Genomic DNA, 20,014 nt, shown 5'->3' with positions numbered 1-20,014 from the left:
AGCATGTTTAGCTGTCTTGATGAAACAGACTCAGATATTCCAACAAAGAGTCATCGAAGTGTTGTGCCTCAAAATAAACGGTTGAGGCTTCCTCCAGACATCCTGGATGTTACAGGTCTGGTGACTATTTGCATCTGTGATGCAGCCCCATATACTTACAACAGCATCACGGCTGCAATGAGCCCTGGGATGTGTAGTTCCAGGTGCCTGGCATTCCAATTAAGAATGGCAAACTGGATGCTCCCGAGGTCTTTCAGGCACAGGATGCTTCTTCTGGAGTACTAGAGAGGAATGGAGACCTTGCAAAGAGGCCTCTCCATGGCTGTCATAATTGCTGCTCCAACCACTAAGTTTGAGGTGATCTGAGGAGGCAGCGGAGGAACCCATGGGTGTGGCAGCCGGGGCAGCAGGAAGGGATGGGAGAGGTGTTCATGCCTCATGATCCCAATTATGTCTACTTTTACAGCAGAATGGAGAATTGTTACTAATTTCTGGAGCATGATTCAGAAACAGTTGCCTCAGCTACGCCATTGCTTCCTGAGAAACTGCATTTTCTGCACATTCAACTCACTTTTGAGTTGGGGAAGGTATGCTGTCCTCTCTCTCTTATATACTCACACTCAACACATCCAAGGTTTTGCAATAATGAATTTTGCATGGATCATGAAGAACACGGGTGTCATGGGCAGCAGAAACCTTCCCCCCCTTGGCCACTAAGCTGCAGCCAAAATTGTCTTGAGGAATTGGTCACATTTTCAGATAATATTTTTAGACATGTTGTTAACATCTGTGAGGGATACACCTAAATATATATATATATATATTGTCCCTTAGCCTTTCTCTACAACAAGATGTCTGGCTACAAGGCTGCATCCTGCTATCTGGATTAAGCAACTCTAGACAAACAGATCATCCTTGCCGAGTTTTTGGAACTTTCAGATACTTCCTTACACATTATCCATCAAGTGTTACTTGCACAGCCAATGCTTTTCTTACCCTTATCTTCTTGAAGGCTTTGGGTTTTTGTGTGAAAGTAAAACTTTGATAGTAGGAGGCTCAGGCAGAAGCAATAAAGAAATATTTATTATACAGAGTAAAGTTGGTAAAACAAATGATTTGTCGGGAGATGAAGTTCTTTCAGGGAAAAGTTAACTTAATAAATCTAGCGGGTGTTTCAGGCTTCTAAACAAGGTAGTAAACTCGCAGCTTCTTTTCAACTTCAGCAGCTTATTTTCAGTTAATTCTCTTCAGTTGGATGTTACAGGTTTCCAGCCTAGATGGCCGAAGCTCAGCTTCTCTCCCGTTATTTCACCTCAGTTCCTTCACTTAGTGGTTGTGTAGGTGTTTCAGCTTAACACTTTGGCTCCTAAACAAGGGGGGCACTTTCCCAGCCTTTCCTCACTGCCACTCCTGAGGTACTTCCATCCCAGGGGATCCAGGGGATCCCCACACCCCTCTTAACTGGTCTGGGAGCTTCTCTGTCCAGAGGATCCCTCCCCTCCTGACTGACAGGAGACCCAAGGAGACTTTATCCTCACAGACTCTACTTCTCCTTGTTCAAAGTCAGCTTTCCCGTTACTCCTGTCTGAATACTCTCCCAAGATACTATACTCCGTCTTTCTAGCTAAGCTCAGAGGCTGTGGATATTCTTCTCCTCAGAGTGGATGTTACACACACGGACCAGAACCAACTCTGCAACTCTCCCTCCTGCTCTTTCCCTTACTATCGGCTTCTCTCTCCTTTTATTCTCCCTGGCTCCACCCCCTTCTGACTAAGCTGTCTTGGCAGCCAATCAGAGAGAGGCACCAGCTCTCTGGTTGAATTCTGTGGCACTGCATCCCCAGGCTCTGGTCTGGCTCAGCTGACCGTCACTGCAGTGTTAAAGATATATGCTTAATGTGCATAAAATGCTGTGCTTGAATATATTGTATTCGAAATGCTAGAAAGAGAAGTTTACATTAGGAGTTTAACTATAGTAAACATGTTAAGGAACAGTTGGGTGTTGAATGTTTCCGTTTGAGGGTTTAGGACAGCAGGAAATGTTGGAGGGGATGTTCTGTTATGATGAACAAGTTTATTGTCTCTCTCTGGGACCAGAAAGAGGAAAGTTTACTGAACTGCATTAAGGACTAAAAAAGAAGATGGGACTGCATTGCTTGCTTAGAAGCCTGAAACACCCGCTAGATTTATTAAGTTGTTTAAGCATAAATTGTAACTTTGTATCTTTATAATGTCTATATGTAGCTATTTTTAAGTAAAGCTTTGAAACTTTGGAGAGCAAATTCATTTCTGCTCTGCACAAGCGTGAGGTCAGGGGTACCGTTTGCAGCAAGTTAACAGTCTGAACCACTTCCGGCGGCGACGCCATAGCGGGTGGTCGTGGGCTGCTTCGGCTGCGAAGCGCCCAGTCCATCCCGGGGGTTGGAGCCCCGCTACCGCAAAGCGGGGCTCCGGTGGGGTGCGGGAAGAGCGTCCCGCACCCTGGGCTCCCCGGCTATGCCCGTTGTGGCTCCGAACCCTTCCCTCGCTCCCCCTGTAAAGGGGGAGTGGGGGTGAAGGGACGACGGAGCCGGGCTATAGGGGACATGCCCCAACCGGGATGTAAATGCGGCGACAAATCCCGAGATGAGCGTCTAAGTTCTACCTGTCATTAATGATTTGAAAGAACCCGGTGGTCGTGAGTATTTGACTGACTTTTTTACCTTTGGAATGATCCGGGGGGAAGAGGAAAGGCAGCCTGCCTCCCTCCCTTCGGGAGAAGGAAAGAAAATAACCAGTTTAAGTGACTGCTGCTACAACAATGGATATAATGTGTCTGGAATTTGAAAACTGAGACTGCTGAGATTTCCCTTTGGGGATTAAGTGGGCAGAAAATATCTCCGTTTAAAGTTTTGGTCTTTACGCTCTGGCTTCAGAAAAAATGGCGATGGGAAATTTGGACTGACTGACGTGGGAAATAATTGAAACAAAGGAAGGAAAAGACAGGAACTGAAATTTGACACTCACCCCCTCCCCCAACATGCTGGACTTTGTGTTTGAACTTATTTTGAACTCTGGACTAACGGACAAAGAAATGTTTACTGTCTTGAGACTGGAACTGCTCAATCGGAAATTGAAAGTCTTGAGTGGAATAATAAATAAAAAAAAATCACTTTCCACAGAGGAGGCTTTTCAAAAGTTTTACACAATGGAAGCAAACCTTGGCAAAGAGTTAGAAGGGATACTTGAAGGATGGTTTGAAATGGCTGGGCGACTCCGGGAAAAAGAACCGTTCTTTGGGGGTGGCAGCCCCGGAACGGCAAGATTTGCAATATCCAGACCCCGAGGTGGGAGCTCGGGGGCAAGGGACGTGGAATTAAGATATCTACAAGAAGAAGAAGTATGGTACAAAGAAGCGGAGGAGTCCAGAAAAGAGGGGATATGTATCCTGAAGCTTGATGCAAGGTTTGTTGTGAATGCTGCCTGGATCTGTGGACATTTGGGAAAAGAAGACAATTGGAAGATTGGTTCCGGCGAAAGACAGAGAAAGACAATGGACAGAGGGGGTGTGGGGTGAAGTATTAAATGTAAAATTTAAATGGCTTGTTATGGTATCTGAATTCGGAGGGTGAAGGTTGTTAATTGTAAGTCTATCTTGATTAAGTAAGGAGATATTGAGATTTTATGTTAATAGCAGCATGATAAAGGACAGAAGAAATAAGTTTAGATTTTTTAAGAATACTTTGTTAAGATTTATGTTAGAACATGAAGATTAAGATAATGGTGTTATCTTTATTTGAAGTTAATTTCTTTGTTTTGTTTTTTAGAGAAAAGTTGTTATGGAAGTAAAATACAGTTTTAAAACCGAAGGTGAAAAGGCAGGGGAAGTCAAACGTCAAGATTCGAAAATAGAAATTTTTTTTTCTTAGGTATATAAACAAGAAGAAGAATCCTGGCAATATATGTATTTGTACTTGTTATGTATTTGTAGGTGTGGGTTTGGGTTTGTGTTGTGTTATGAAAATGTTAATAAATTCTTTATAAAAAAACAACAACAGTCTGAACTGAAGCAAAATTAATCTTAATTTTGTATCACATTTCCACTGACTGCCATTCCAATTTGCATTTACTTTTTTATTTTTGGTGTGTCAGGGGGAGGAATTATGACAATATAATTAAAATGGGGGAAAAGGAATCAAACTCAACATAGATTTTTTTTTTTAAAGAAACGTAATTATGTTTCATTTATAATTCCCAAACTGAAGGAACCTACTCTGAGATTTTAAACACTGATGCCTTGGGGTTGATAAGAGTCATTTAATTTGAAGTTATTCACTGTGGGAAATAACTTGCACAAAAGGAAGGAAGCATTGCAAGATAATTTATGCTAGCAATCAAATTTTAATTACAAAGGAAATTAAAAGCCCATTCCCCCTCCCCCCCGACAGCCTCACGCCACCTCTGGGCCTTTTGGAAAAACCACTGTGTGATCCTTAAAAAGTTCCTCTGATGCACATTCCTGTGAAGTGGATGGAACGTGGGCCTGCAAATGTGTTTAGAGAGCCATACTTCATAGTAGGACCTAGTTCTGCTGTGAAGATTGATTTATAGCCTTGTTAAAGCAGCTAGCAATACTCAGCCCACAGAACTTGATGATCTGACAAAACTTGTTGTTTCATTCTGTGTACTCTGCCTTCATTGAGCACTTCTGACTGGGCTCAAAGGAAAATCCATAGTCTGGTTCAAGAATGAGGCTGGTTCAGACTTTTGCCTTCACAGTAACATCCTTTGTGTGCCGGGGGAAAAGACTCACAACTTGGGAGCAAGTGCCGCTGACACCACTCAAAGGATGGAATCAGGTGTGATCCATACCCTTTCCTCCTTGCCAAAAATGGAAAAGATAGCCGTTAATGAAGTGAGTCACACAAATTGGCACGTGCAAATTCCAGGTTCACATATGGTGTCTTTTGTGTGGGGCTGTGTCCACTTCTCAGGCCCAATCCCCTCAACTCAAAATATATGCCTGCTGACTGAAATGCCTAAATTGTCCCATGCATGCATGTGGCTTGACTGCAGCACCAAATAAGGCCAGCCATAGTCACTGCAGACTATTTGACATTCCTCTAAACCCATAACCCCCAACACTCATCAGGTGAAACTAGGGACATTTCTCACTCCCCCCAACTGACCCTCCTCGACTGCCCAATTTGCGCAGAGCATTGCCACCCACAGGGTACAGCACACTCTCCACTGTCCTGAGAAAGCCCCTTAATCCTGATTGTATTTTATTCTTTGTTAGATTTACAAAAAGAAAAACACCCACCAAGAAATAAATATTTCTGTCCAGCCAAGCAAATGGCATGATCAGAGGCCAAGGCTACATTCTAGCTGGGTAGAAGCACCCAAAGAGGGTGCCAAGCAAGGCAGGTGAAGTGGAGAGGGCCACTCTGGGCATCCCATCCTGGAGTTCTTCACATCTGGCAGAGATGGCTTTTAAATTTCATAAAGGATGGATCTATCAATAGTTGTCTGCAGTGATGACTAAATGGAAACATCATGTTCAGAGATAGTATAGCAGTTGTTTGGGAGAAACACAAAAATGTCTGGTAGGCCATGACTGGAAATAGGATACAGGACTAAATGGGTGTTTGGTCTGTTTTAGAAGGGCTTTTTTGATAGGAAACAATTAATATAATAATAATAATAATAATAATAATAATAATAATAATACAGTTGTACCTCGGGTTAAAAACTTAATTCATTCCAGAGGTCTGTTCTTAACCTGAAACTGTTCTTAACCTGAGGTACCACTTTAGCTAATGGGGCCTCCCGCTGCCGCTGCACCTCTGGCACGTGATTTCTGTTCTCATCCTCAAGTAAAGTTCTTAACCCGAGGTACTATTTCTGGGTTAGCGGAGTCTGTAACCTGAAGCGTCTGTAACCCGAGGTACCACCTTAATAATAAATTTATATACTTCCCATCTGACTGGGTTTGCCCCAGTCACTCTGGGCGGCTTCCAGCAAATTAAGGAAGGTAATGCCATGCAGGTAAAGAAATCCCCAGGGGCAGCAAGTGATAAACAGAAGTCAGCTTGTACTTTTCCTCCCCCTCCCCCCCTCCTCATAGGAATGAAAACAGGTGTACTCAAAATGCTGCCCTTGCTAGATGGCGAGAGAGCCTGCAGGTGGCACCAGAGAATAGTGCTGCATCTATGCTGTGTAACTAAAAGGAAAGGAAAGGAAATGAAATTGCAGTATTGGGAACTGGAACTGGATTTGGTGAAGTGGGCACTCTTTATTGCAAGCTGTCTTGGAAGGATTTGGGAGAGTTAGTCTGCTCTGAGCAGTTTGCTTTTTTATCTTTGGTAGCCAAAATTGCAACCGTCTCCCACAAGTGAAATAGGATGAGAGAGGGAGGAAAAAGAAGAAGTGTTGCCCCCCCACCCTTTAAATTCTGTTTTTCCTGTCCCCTTCTAAAACAGAGCCTTCTTCTGCAAGGACTATGTTTAAGGTCATTGCCCCGTGCTATACTGAGGCAAGCCCAGGTTTGCCATCAAACATATACCCACTAGGGAGCTGGGGGCAATCACGTTTCCTTGCCAGGGGTACCATCTCACCCTCAAGACTGTGAGTGCCCACCACTGTGATGCAGATGTGCGACGTCACACACACACTCTCAGTCGCCTCTTTTGCAGGCTAAGCATATCCAGCTCCTTCAACTGCTCCTTATAAGGCTTGTTTTCCAGACCCTGGATCATCTGGGTTGCCCCTCTCTGCTCAGGTTCTAGCTTGTCAACATCCTTCTTAAATTGTGGTGCCCTGAATTGTGTCACATGCAACATCACATTGCGTTTTTTGAGGAGCCCCCCCCCCGAAAAGTGTGCCTGACTTGCTGGCTGTAGAGGGTGGAGCTGAACTGCTTTTCTCTTGGAGGCAGCACTACAGCTGCCTGCCAGCTTTGCTCACTGGCTTTGTGGGTAGCTGGCCCCCACAATTATATTCTTGTGGGTCCCCAAGCATCCACAGCCCCCTAGAGTAGCACTTATATTCCTTGATGACTGTTTATCTGATATACACTTTTGTTGCATTCACACATTGCAATTTAAACATCTTTGTTGTATGTGTGAACATGTGTGATGTGGCTATAATTGTGGCTCAACGTGGTCTAAAGAATTGCTCCCAGGTTCCACTTCCTCTTGACTTGAGCCTGTGCAAAATCCAGGCAGGGGCATCTAACTGATTTTAGCAAGATGTGAGGAGACCTGCAATATCTGCAACTACAGCATCTTCTAAGTGCCATGTTTGGACTGGCAGCTTTTACAGCTTCTGAGACACCAGAGATATTGGAGGAACTGAATAAATCTTTTGAAACTAAAAAAACCAGTGATCACTTTCCATAAATATTTATTATCAATAAATAAGTTTGACATGCAGACTTTAAGAAATGAATGGAATAAAGAATTGGATCTTCCAAAACTACCTATGTGGTGGGGGAAAGTTTTAGCTTCTATAGTGATGGTATCGATGGATCTTAAATTATGACTTATACAGCAGAAAATAGTATTCAGGATTTATTGGACTTGTATTTAAAAAAGACTGTCTAATGTAGCTCTTTGTTGGAGTTGTAATAAGGATAACACTTCTTTGATACATATGTTTTTACAGTGCCCCATACTCACTAAATATGACTGTGGGGGGAAAGTTAAAAATTTCAGAGGAACATATTATTTTGAATTATATACCTATTGTATGGAAGCCAACAACAGGACAACAAAAATGGATTCTACACACCCTAACTGTAGCCAAGAGGCTGATCCTGAAGAACTGGAGGAATAAATACAAACAGTGAACTGACGACAGGACAACACTCGCAGCAGAGGAACGGATTGCTTATAAACTTTTTCTGGACAAATATATTGACATTTGGAATGAGTTTGTTCAGAATATGGTAGGTTATTAATAATCATATATGAATTAGGACAATAATATTTTTATATATCTACATAACAATGTGTGGAAATGTAACTGATTATATTGAATGTACTATGAACAAACTTAGTTGGTCTCTAAGGTGCTACTGGAAGGAATTTTTTATTTTATTTTGTTTGTACTATGCTATACTCTTTCTTAATGTATTTTTTGCACTTTTTTCTTTCATCACTTTATTTTCTATAACTGAAATTCTTTTTTAAAATATTAATTATAAAAAGATGTGGGGAGATCTACCTTATTCTTCAAAACAGTACTGTGCGATCTGTCATTGCATTTAATATAGATACAGGGGCGTACCCAGGATCAAAACTAGGGGGGGGCAAGCCATGGTCGTTCAGGTTGTGACATTTCAGCACAGAAAGGCGAATGAAAACAAAATTTTAGGAAAATTATATATAATTATAGCAGTGCTTTATTACGGTAGTTATTACAATTATTTGCTTGAATTTTTTAAAAATTTTATTCTAGTCACATGTCTTATACCAGGGGTGGCCCACTCCCAAGAGACTGTGATCTACTTTCAGCAGTGATCTACCCGCGTTTTTTTGGGTTCAGCTCAAAGTTGTTGACCTTTTTGGGGATGAGGAATGCCCCCTTTTTAGGGGTTCAGTTCATTTTTAGATTACTGACCATATTATGTAAACAGCAAACAAAAACAGCTTCAAAAAACAGAAAAACTCCCCCCCCAAACAGAAAGCCCCCAAATGGCTGAAAAACTCAGTTTCCTAGGATCCTCAGCCATCGCAACTCACCATGCAAGGGAACTGTTTCCAAAGCTCTTTGCAACGATCAGCCGGCGCAACACACACACAGTGGCTGGCTGCCGGTCGGCAGAACTCAATTGTTATTTACATTTTGGGAGGGGGAGAAAGTTGAGCTTTTTTAGGAGAGCTTTTTTTCCTTTTAGGCTGCCGATAACCATTTAATTATTATTATTATTTTGCTTCTGTCGGGGGGGGGGCAGGTGCCCTCTCCTGCCCCCCCTTGGGTACGCCCATGTACACAGCCAGAGTTGCAGAGGCAGGGACGTAAGATATATCGGCTTGTCTGCCTAGTGAGCCTGTGAACTTCATGGGTGAGGGAAGACCAGCTCTGAAGGAATAACTTCCCATTTCACAGCAGCATCTCTTAGCCACTTGATAGGGCCATCTGTCTAGATGCTGCTATTCTCAAGTTCCTCCTCAGATCCATTGAGAAATAAATATGTAAATAGGGTGTGCTAATGCAGGGAGGGGCAGAAAGTTGATCGGGAAATTTGCAATAGAACAACAAGATTCTGTCTCCCAAAAGGCTAATAACAGAAACAACTGAAAAGCCTCACTTCCCAATTAGGTTGCTAGAAAAGAATGCCTAGGTTTCTATGTGAAAGGAGTTGTGAGTGAGCTTGGTTCTGATGCTGATCACAATTCTTAATTCCTTAATTCTTGGCAACTGTTTGCTCAGCTAAGGAACTATTTTCTGCTTTGCTCCAGCTGGTTGACTTGGAATTTAAATACCAATATCAATAATGCCAATAATCAATACGAGGAAAGGTTGCAGATTTGGGGACTTTTATGTGAACAAGAGAGACATGAGAGAAGGTTATATAACATGAGGCCTGGCATGGAGAAAGTGGAAGGAAGGAGAACAGTTTTTCTCCCTCTCTCATAACACTAGGACTTGTGGATATCTGATGAAGGTGACTGTTGGAAGGTTCAGGACAGATAAAAGGAAGCCCTTCTTCACCCAGAGCAGAGTTCAACGATGGCAATTAGTTCAATTTGGATGGCATTAAAAGCAGATCATACAAATTCATGGAGAAGAGGGCGATCAGTGGCCACCGGTTATTATTTTTTAGTACTCCCCCCAGAGCCCCTGAGGGGGATGCTGAACTCTTGAATCTGCAAGTAAACCCCTGAGACCTGGCAATCTTAGGATGCTGGGGGTGCACACATCATGCAACCGACACAGTCTGTCTAGAGCATGTAGGTTTCACACCCTCCTTCCCATCTGCAAATCCTTCTGCCCTTGAAGAGAGAGGTCAGGGACCACTGCGACACATTATTTCCCTTCCCAATACTTTGCTCCACTGAATCAGTTCAGGAACAGAAGAGGGCTGTGGATGTATTATTTCTTTGCTTAAAGGCAGGAGAACCGACCCATGGAGAGACCGAAGGTGGAAAAAAGTCTGCAAAGTTCTTCTGAAAAGGTCATTAGTAACACCAGCCTAAAATTCATTAAAATTCTCTGCCTCATCTCTTTTTCTCTTAGCCACATGCATTTGTCAACATATAGCTGAGAGCACAGTTGGGTTCAACCCTAGACCAAGTGCCCTGGAGATAAAATGCTGTGTGAGATACTCTTTCCATCTGTAGCATCTCATCATCTTTCCACTCAATACAAAACAAAAAGTGAAGCAAAAAGATGACGTAATGATGCTTGTAATTGCAATAATAAAGCGGGCAGCAGGCAAGGCACACAAAGACTTTGCTTTAGGAGCTGCGATTCACCGAAATTTCTTGCTTTTAGATCAATGAATTGAAAGTTGGAATAATTGTTCAGCTACCAAAGACACCCGTGAAAAATAGAACTGCAGTTCAGTTAAATGGCATCGCTTGATCCTCTGTTGGTGTTGCTTCCTTGGGACTCCCTTTTCAAGTGATGCTAGCATTGTGGGAGCCACTGCCATGAAACTCCTTACTCCGTGCGCCACCCTGGCAACATGACAAGCTCCAGGTCAGAAGAAAGGAAGGAAGGAAGGAAGGAAGGAAGGAAGGAAGGAAGGAAGGAAGGAGGGAGCAGTGGAGCAAGCTGATCGGGTGCCTGGGGCCAGCCCATAGCTGTCAACCCTCCCTGCTGTTTCCCAATGCTATAATAAGGGGGAGGGAACGGGTAGATTGTTTGGGGCAGCATGGAGCCTGTGGGTGCTCAAGCCACCGCATCACTCCCAGGAGAGATGCGTGACTCGGGCGCACTGCAGGCCCCGCGGTAAGTGCCGCCCACCATTTTGTCACCCCCCCCCCCTCAGTGGGGACACCCAGGGCGGACGGCACCCACAGCACCCCCCTTGGTACGCCCAAGGAAGGAAGGAATTAAGGACCCCACACCATAGTTTGTCATCATGGTTGGCTTGTGGTCTGTGCTATTTCAGGCTCCAAGGGTGAGAGGGAAACCTCTCTTTATATAGCAAACTAGCTCACAAGCAAGAGTGCTACTGTAAATATTTTTCTCTGATCTGCTAATTTTCTACATGCAATGATTTTCTTTTTTTAATGTGAGAGAGCACTCTGAAAGTGTATGGTTCAGAATTCTACCAGAATTCATTTTGTGAAATGTGTAGAGTCCTTGATCCAAGAACTATCTTGTAATACGAGGCAAGCTACATATCAACTTTTAACAGGGCTCTGATGCCACTAAAACCAAAAGCAAACATGCTCCAGGTGTGTAGGGGGATTTAGGATGGAGAAATGGTAGGAGCCAGTGCTTCATCCTTTCAGCAGCCTTGTCCTTCCTGCTCTGTGGAAGTCCCTTGTTTGGCTCCAGACCCACCCATCCACTGGCTTCCAGAAATTCCCACTCTGAGAGGTAGAAATTTGTATTTTGATCAGCTCTCCTCAAGTGAATTTGTAGAAAACATGAATATTCAAAGCAGAGGAAGTGAAGATCAAGAGGTGGCATGCTGTTCCAAGAACTTCAGAGTTCACTCATTGAAATATGCTGCTTCTAAGTGCCTCTTTCAGTCTTTGCTTCTTTTTAGTACAGCATGCTTTTTAGGAATGGAAGCTGGCTGAGCAGAGGACAAGTTCATTATGTTCCTCTCTGATTCCTCACAGAACCATAAAGAATTAAATGCTGCTTTAGTCACTCAAGAATCTGAAAAAACAAGATTCAGGTAGGTAGCCGTGTTGGTCTGACACAAGCAAAATAAATAAATAAAATCAAAAAATTGTCCAGTAGCACCTTAGAGATCAACTAAGTTTGTTCTGAAAGCTTATACCCAGGACAAACTTAGTTGATCTCTAAGGTGCTACTGGACAATTTTTAAAATTTATTTCATCTGAAAAAGCAATTATCTGTTCACAAGGAAACAGTTCAATGAGGCCTTGAGGTGAAAGTACTATATTTCTAAACGTGTGTGTGAATGGAGCTGTTAAACACTGGTGTTGGTCCTGATTCAGGTTGATAAGTCTGTGACTGGTTCTAGTTTAAGCCCGTAAAGCCGTGTTCTCCAACTTGGAGCCCACAGCACCTGTTGGAAAACAACTGCCTTCATCCCTGACCAGTGGCAATGATGGCTGGTGTTGAAGGGAGCTGGAGTCCAAAACATCTGGGGGACACTAAGTTGGTGAAGGCTGGAATAAAGGTTTGGTAAGTGGTTTCGCACGCCTCTGGAACTAGTTTCAGTTAAATCTGAGTTGCACAGCTAAGGTGATTTGGAAAGCAGACCAGAAACAAATAGTTGAGTATAATGATATTATAATCAGTAAGCACACAGACAGTAAAAATACTTGGATCATTCACAGTGTAATCCTTGAATTTAATGGGGCTCACTCCCAGGAAACTGGGCAGAGGATTAAGTTTATAAGATGTTATTTCATTTGTTCCCTGCATAACACATGGACTCTGCTAGAGGAAATATTGGCTGCTTTGCCCTTTCTCTGGTGTTGTGCAATTGTGAACTAAGGCACGGTTTGGTTTAGCATATTGTCTGAACCAGGAATAGAAGGACCTGTCAAATTGACTTCTCTCAGCTTCTCATTTGTCCAACCTTAAAATACATTACCAACATTTTGCAGCAATTTGTGATTATTATTATTATTTAAACTCTTATGAAAATTCATCAGCATTGTAGTGTGAATTTAGTGTGCAGTTTTGGTTAATGCACACATTTTTGCACATTTCCCCCTATTGTAATGCATTTTGTTTGCTATTTTTACCAGTATATTCCTTTTAATGCACACATATGCATGTTTGTAAACATTATTTGGCGAACTGCTTAGTAAAATTCGGATGAATCTGACTTTTGAAGGACAGCTGTGCTTCAGTTTGCAAATTCTTTCAGAAAGTCTGGATTTTCATAGACTTAGCTTCAAATGAGACCTGAATTGAATTTCTTCCCCATCTGTAGTGCGAACCCAGCCATGTGATTTCTCTTGCTCCAGACAAACCATAAACCGCAACCAAGGCTCTTTCTATGGTTTACAGCTCAGGATTTGTCTGAAGGAGACAAACTGCGAGGTTGGGTTTGGATGGCAGCAGAAAGGCCAGCAGAAGAGGATCACCTACTTTTGATTTTGCACATAATAATGCTTTGGTTTAGTCTTAGGAGTGAACTAGCACTGTGAGTTGCTGCAGCGCTTTGTTGTGCCTTTCTGCCCTTTAAGACTGCAGGATGCAAGACAACTTTCAGAATAGATGAAATCTTTTCCATACATTTAAAGCGTAGTCTTCATGAAATATTTTAACCCTTGTTCTGAGCTGGTTCCTGATTTTGGGTGGAGGGGTATTCCAGATCAGATACGGTGGAGATTTGCAAATAATGGTTCTGAGGATAAAATAAACTATGGCTCTGGTTCCTGTTAGCACTAACTGTATAGTTTGCTGTCTTGTGTGGCTGGGCTGGAGTTATTGCAGTGCTATTACCAGGGAGATCTGAACTAGAAGTCCAGAGGCCATTTTCAGTCCAATGAATTATCTAGAGTCTAGAGACTTCATTCTCACTGCATTGCATGACACAAATATGATCCTCCTCCATCCCGAAAAGAGAAGAAATGCTAGAAAATGACTTGAGATGATACTTTTACTTTTCTTCATTTGGCTGCCCACCAAGGAATGTTATTCAACAGCAAACCATGTAGACATAACATCCGGCCCTGATCCTAAAGCCCCTGCTGCTAACACAATGGGAGACTTAATGATAATAATAATAATCATCTGTGATGTACAGTTTGTTCTCCATCCTGCAGAATGAATTTAAGGTGCATGCTTATTTCACGGGTGGAAAAATTCACCTAGTGCTCACGTTCACAGTGGCAAGTACTGGGAATGATGGATGTTTAAAAAATTCAGCCACATGCATTTTTTGAAAGGCACTATGGTACCATGGTTTCCATTTACCTTCTGAGAGACCTTCAAGCTTCCAGTCACATTCCCTATAAGTTAGTGAACTTCTCCTTAATTGTGTTACAAGCTGGCCCATGATATACTGAGGACTGTGATCAACAGCCCTATTCAGGGGCCATAGAAAACCCCACTGAGGTAATAAATACACCCCTATTGGAGAGGGATGGAAACATCTGCACTTGTGGAGTCTCTCCATATGATGTAGATCCTGGAAACCCTGGAAAACCAGGGTTCCACATCACACCTCCACAAGCAGAAACAGACTTCCCATTTCAGACATTCACTCTTCCACTTGCACAGGGCAATGGGCACAGGATAGGGGCAGGGGGAGGTCACGCTAATATGCTGGTCCTCATATGGGAGAAATTTCCACATTTCTATAATACCTGAATAGGGCTAGTGAGGTCCTCCCCCCCCACCTCCTGTTGTATCGTGATGTAGTGCCCTTCCTTTTTGCTAGTATTCACTTGAATTTCAGCTGCTTATCATCAATATGAAATCTAGGAATCAGATGCATTAGGGGTGTGGTGACTTTTCAGAAGGATCTATCTTCATGTTGAAAGGGGCATATTGAGCAGCCAACCTGTGATTTGTGATTATCATCATTTTACATATACTGTATATTTTAAAGGAAACAAAATTAAGGTGATGATGTTCAGCAGTGGAGAACTGTTTGTCAAACAGATATGCATCAATCTCCCTGGGACACACAGCGGTGTTTGCAGGAAGCTGCGCAGCAAGTCCAGATAACTTTTTTTTTTAAGGCTCTAGGGAGCTGTGTGGTCCTTGAGTTTGCCCACTAGGCCCATGCTCAGGAATGTTCCTGAGCCTGGGGGGAAAGCTTACACGGAGGACTTGAAACGTGTTAGGTGAAAAAACACTAAACATGCTGTATTTTTAAATAACAGGTTGAAACTATATATATAATTCTACAGACCACTTGTGGGGGTGGGGGTGGGGTTTTTCTAAATTTCCACGTCCTTTATTTTCCAAATGGAAAAAAGAGGGGATCTTGGTCTGCTTTTTATTTGGAGGGATAGCCTTGACGCATATAGGTAATATGCCCAGTTCTTTATAGCATTGCCTTGTCAGAACCATAGCTAGTTTCAAGGTGGTCAGAGCGACTTTAACGAGTTCATGGTTAACCTGACGGGCTGCAAGATGGGGGAGAGATTTAAAGTTCCTTCCAACAGAGTCCTTCTAGCAACTCCCAGAATCTTTTGCTGATAAGACTGCTGGTTTGTAATTATTATTTCTGAATTGAGACTCTTCTCAGTCTCTTTATCAGTGTATTATTGTAATAAACGCTTTTACTCATGTAAACAAAGCAAAGAGGGAGCTTGCCTTGACGCCATTATCCCAGAAGCCCATCTATATATAATAAAACTCAGCAGGTTTAAGATCAGAGTCAGAGCTATCTTACATTGGCTCATGCCCCACAAAGCCAGGAAAGTGGAAGCCAAGGGATCAGCTTCAACAGACCTGCGCCATGATCCACAATGAGGTTGTGCAATGTCAAAAATGGTGCTTGCTTACAACCTACCCTCCATGCACTCCCCCTTTCCCTTGGTCTTTTAGGCCCAAATCCAGATGGGGAGGAGGGAGTGTCATGGACCATCAGAGATGCCCCACATTGTATTGCCTTAGGAGGCATCTGAGCCTGACGATATTCCCAGAGCAGACTGTGGGCACATTTGCAAACTGGAGAAACTGTTGTGGTTGCAGCCACACAATCAAGCACACACCACAAACAATTCTATTAGCTAAAACGGAATGCTTCTTGCAAGACTCATTACAGGGAGGGGAATATCCCAATTTTCCTTAGGTAAAGGTAAAGGGACCCCTGACCATTAGGTCCAGTCGTGGATTACTCTGGGGTTGCGGTGCTCATCTCGCTTTATTGGCCGAGGGAGCTGGTGTACAGCTCCTGGGTCATGTTGCAAGCATGACTAAGCCGCTTCTGGCGAACCAGAGCAGCGCACGGAAACGCCGTTTACCTTCCCGCTGGAGTGATACCTATTTATCTACTTGCACTTTGACGTGCTTTCGAACTGCTAGGTTGGCAGGAGCAGGGACCGAGCAACAGGAGTTCACCCCATCACGGGGATTCGAACCACCCACCTTCTGATCGGCAAGCCCTAGGCTCTGTGGTTTAACCCACAGCGCCACTCGCGTCCCTCAATTTTCATTAGGGTGTCCCTATTTTCATTGGATAAATGTTGGAGGGTATGGAGTTATGCAACTCCCGAGCCAAGGAGATAAGTAACTATGCAACCTTTAGAAGACATCTGAAGGCAGCTCTGCATAAGGAAGGTTTTTTTTTTTAAATGTTTAATGTTCTATTATTTTTTTATATATATTGGAAGCTGCCCAGAGTAACTGGGGCTACCCAGTCGGATGAGCAGGGTATAAATAACAAAAGGAATGGTGGTGGTGGAATAGGAGGTCCTTATTTTCCTCGGAGAAATGTTGGAGGGCATGTTCTACCTCCACAGTTGGAGGCAGCAATGCTGCTGAGGAATAGTTGCTGGGAGCCACAAGAGGGGAGAGTGTTGTTCTTGTGCTCATGTTCTGCTTGCAGTTTCTCATCTGTTCTGCCCCTGTGAGAACAGGGCACTGGACTAGATGGGCCATTGACCTGATCCAGCTTGCCATTCTTACCGGTAGGTTTTTATGTTCCAACCAGCTACCCCGTCAGAAAGAGAAAGAGGGAGAGAAGGAGAAACATGTTGATATGTGGGGAAAACTTAAAAGGTGGGTCTTGTGAGCAGGTGGAGGTGAAAGATGGCTCAATGGCCTGTCAAGGTTGACGTGTGCAGCTGGTCTTCTCTCTCACACCTGTGTAAGTGGCTGTGGCTGCCCCTGATGCATGGTGACTCTTGTGCACAGGTTTGACCCAGGGCAGATCTAGTATAGAACTGAATAGCTTGAGTAATTCATTATTTCACATTTAGTCAACTGAATGGCTGAACTAGTGCAGGTGGGACATCAAGTTTGTGTGTGTGTGTGTGCTCAGAAGCCAGGGAACGAATTCCTGCTGCAGGCCAATGGCTCGTTTGCTTTCTCTTTTTTTTTACCTGAATAAAGTGGTTACCATGGAAATGGGCTCTCATAGCATGCTTTTTCACCTCTTGAAGTCCAGCAAATCCCACAAGTAAAAGGCAAGACAGGTTTGTTTGTAAGTGGAGAACGGGCAGGGCTGAGGGATAGTGGAGGAAAATATACAACAAATAATTTCTTGATTTTTTAGGAAAAGAGTTGCAGGAGGTAAATTTAGCTCAGTATTTACTGCCTTCTGAGATATTTTACTCACATTGAGTCCTGTTTCTAAAGGGATTATTCATGAATAAGGATGGGCAGGTCTGTGAATTTAGTTTTGCTACATTTCTGCATCAGATTTTTTTTAACCCTCTCAAAAGTTCATCAGCATTTTGGTGTGCATTTGTCTAATCTTTGTATGCAAGTCGGCCTAATATGTACATTTTGGGATGCAATTTTGCTTAATATGATGCACTTTACTATGTCATATCACGAATATGTGGATTCTTATGCACACATTCCCCTAATATGCATATTTTTGTCACATGTTTTGGTTGGAGAACTGCATCACAAAATGTAGAGAAGTGTAAATTCAGGATCGCTGCATTTCTGTTTGCAGATAGTTTTGGAAAGTTTTCTCCCTTATGAGTAAAAATGCCTAGCCCAAAGCACACCTTCTCCTGGCAGCATAGCACCTAATGGTGTGCTATGTTTGTGATTTTGTAGGGCATTTTCCATCACACTTTGCCAGTTGTGGGACTGTGATCTACCCTTTCATTATCACAATCATGTTGCCATTGGAAGGTACCTATTATTCAGTCAGACTTATCGGAGAAGCTGAGAAATTGAAACAGTGAGTACGTATACGACCCTGAATGTGAGATGATTGAGTCCATTGCATTCTTTTTAGTATGTCTTAAGATCACACAGTATTTACTTTCTTTCCGTGACTACCAGATGAAGGCCATCAAGACATTGAAATGATGGTGATTATTATTATTGTAAGGACATTTTTCATGGCTGGTGGCCATTTGCAATGAAATTTGTCGCTTTAGTTTTCTGCTGTATTTTAAATTGTTATATGGCACTGAAATGATTACTTGTTTGTACAATTGTCTGGAGCTGGAGTAAAGCTTTCTAGAATTTTCTAGAATGTTTAAACATCATTTTGCTTTCAATCAGTTAACTGATCGGTGACCAGCTTTAAAGCTGTCTCAATGAAGCTGAGGATTTTGGCATCCTCAGCTAACAATCTCTTCTGTTGACTGATTTACAAAGATAAATAACTGCAAATGCCTTTGGTGCTATTTTTAAATCTAGCTATATAAATCAAGAGACAACCAGCAGCTCCACTGAAATCCATGGAAATGTCAGGAAAACAAACGCAGATGTCAGTTTGCAGTGAAGCAGTCAGGATGAGAAAGGACAGGTAGATCTGCGAGCTGTCGGATGATAGCGGATGTTTCTTTCCCTTTCTCTCTTTTGTCTCTCTGTGTGGGAAGGGGGTATTTTGTTTGGAAACGAGGCATGGCACTAGCTAGGGAACTCTATGCAACCTCTGCAAGCTTTCCTCGCAGCCCCAGATCAAGATTCACTGAGAAGCTTTTGAAACAGAAGACTCAGCTGTTGCATGTTGACAGGTGAGACGGCAGAGGAAGAATAATTGCCGTACAATCCTCTGCCTGCCAGTCTTGTCCATCTGCACTCCACTCTTCCGACACAGATGGCAAGGTGGCGTTCTCTTTCACAGCTCTAAAATATTCAGTCATGCTCTCTGCGCCTGTGAGGTTTGTGTGTCAGCTTTGTTTCCTCTCTCACCTGATTCTTCTACAGAATGGAGAAATGGGAAGAATGCGAAAGTGACTCAGTCATTGGAAATAATGTTCGGTGGACGGGGAAATGCCACACCACTGTTCACCCCGCTGGGATGCATTTTGCAGACCTTGTGTGCTGCAACTAAGCAATGCCATTCCAAACACTTGGCACTTGGTACACCTTGACACTGAGGTATTTCAAGTATGGTTGTCACCCAGTAACAGAAAATGGAGTGAATTACATCTTGTTCTGAAATCACCCTCTAGACAAGAGCCACCAACTCACAGGGCTCCCAGAGCCCTAAAACCTCTTCTTTCCTTCAGAGAGATCTTAGTGAGTCTAGTATAGGGGGGCTGAGACTCATCCTCGTTGAATACTTTCTGGTCTTTCTGGCCTGATCTCATTCTCCCTTACTCATCCGTCAAGAGCTGTTCTTGTAAGGAGTTCACTTTCCTGGCTCACCCCTGGGTCGTTGTAACCCAGAAAGAGTTCCCTGGCAGTTCCTATTGATGTAATGCTTTATTTTCCCAATCCATGCTGCTTCTGTGGTTGTTCTCCCCCCAGCCCAACTCCTCTCTTTCACTTGAGCAGGCCGAGAAGGGAAGAGCATCCCACACAGCTCTGCAGATACAAGCTCTAGCCGTGTCAAGCCTCTGACAAGTCGTAGTTGCAATCCTTAATAATAATAATAATAATAATAATAATAATAATAATAATAATGTGGTGTGCATGGTTGTACCCCCTTCTCTCCTCCCAGCAATGCTGTGAAGGAGGCTAGACAAAGAGAAAGCTACTGGAGCAAAGTCCTTCCCTGAGCTCCATGGCTGAATGAGCTTTTAAGTTTCAAACTCCCTATTCCTAGCGTGACACTTTACTTGAACCACTGGCTGTGGGCAGGTCAGTGTGTTCTGTTTACAGGGACCTATTGCACCCACCCATCCACCCACCTCTCATGTTGGACCTCTGTCAGTGTGGGCTGTGCCACTCAGGTCATGTGGGGAGGTGCACCTTTCTGCAAGGTGTTCCCAAGTGCTCCATGGAAGTGAAGAAGAGCTATTTGCTTATGTCATACATGAAGCGTCATCCA

General features: G+C 43.2%; 1 protein-coding gene across 3 annotated transcripts in view; it reads right to left on the bottom strand.

Moving 5' to 3' along the window:
- The window catches only part of GRM3 (glutamate metabotropic receptor 3), a 93,473-nt gene that overhangs the window by 5,224 nt on the left and 68,235 nt on the right, over positions 1–20,014 (bottom strand). The window contains exon 4 of one of the 3 annotated variants that reach the window (XM_033162203.1): positions 18,414–18,939. The exons of the other annotated variants lie outside the window; for them this stretch is intronic. Coding sequence (XP_033018094.1) covers positions 18,878–18,939 — 62 coding nt within the window. The 3' untranslated portion in view covers positions 18,414–18,877. Of the gene's footprint in view, positions 1–18,413; positions 18,940–20,014 lie in introns of those variants that run through there. 3 annotated transcript variants of the gene reach the window in all.

Source organism: Lacerta agilis, chromosome 10, assembly GCF_009819535.1.
Source record: "Lacerta agilis isolate rLacAgi1 chromosome 10, rLacAgi1.pri, whole genome shotgun sequence".
Classification (NCBI taxonomy): Eukaryota; Metazoa; Chordata; class Lepidosauria; order Squamata; family Lacertidae; genus Lacerta; species Lacerta agilis.
Note: the sequence above shows the minus strand (reverse complement) of the source record. Positions and strands in the feature narration are given on the sequence as shown.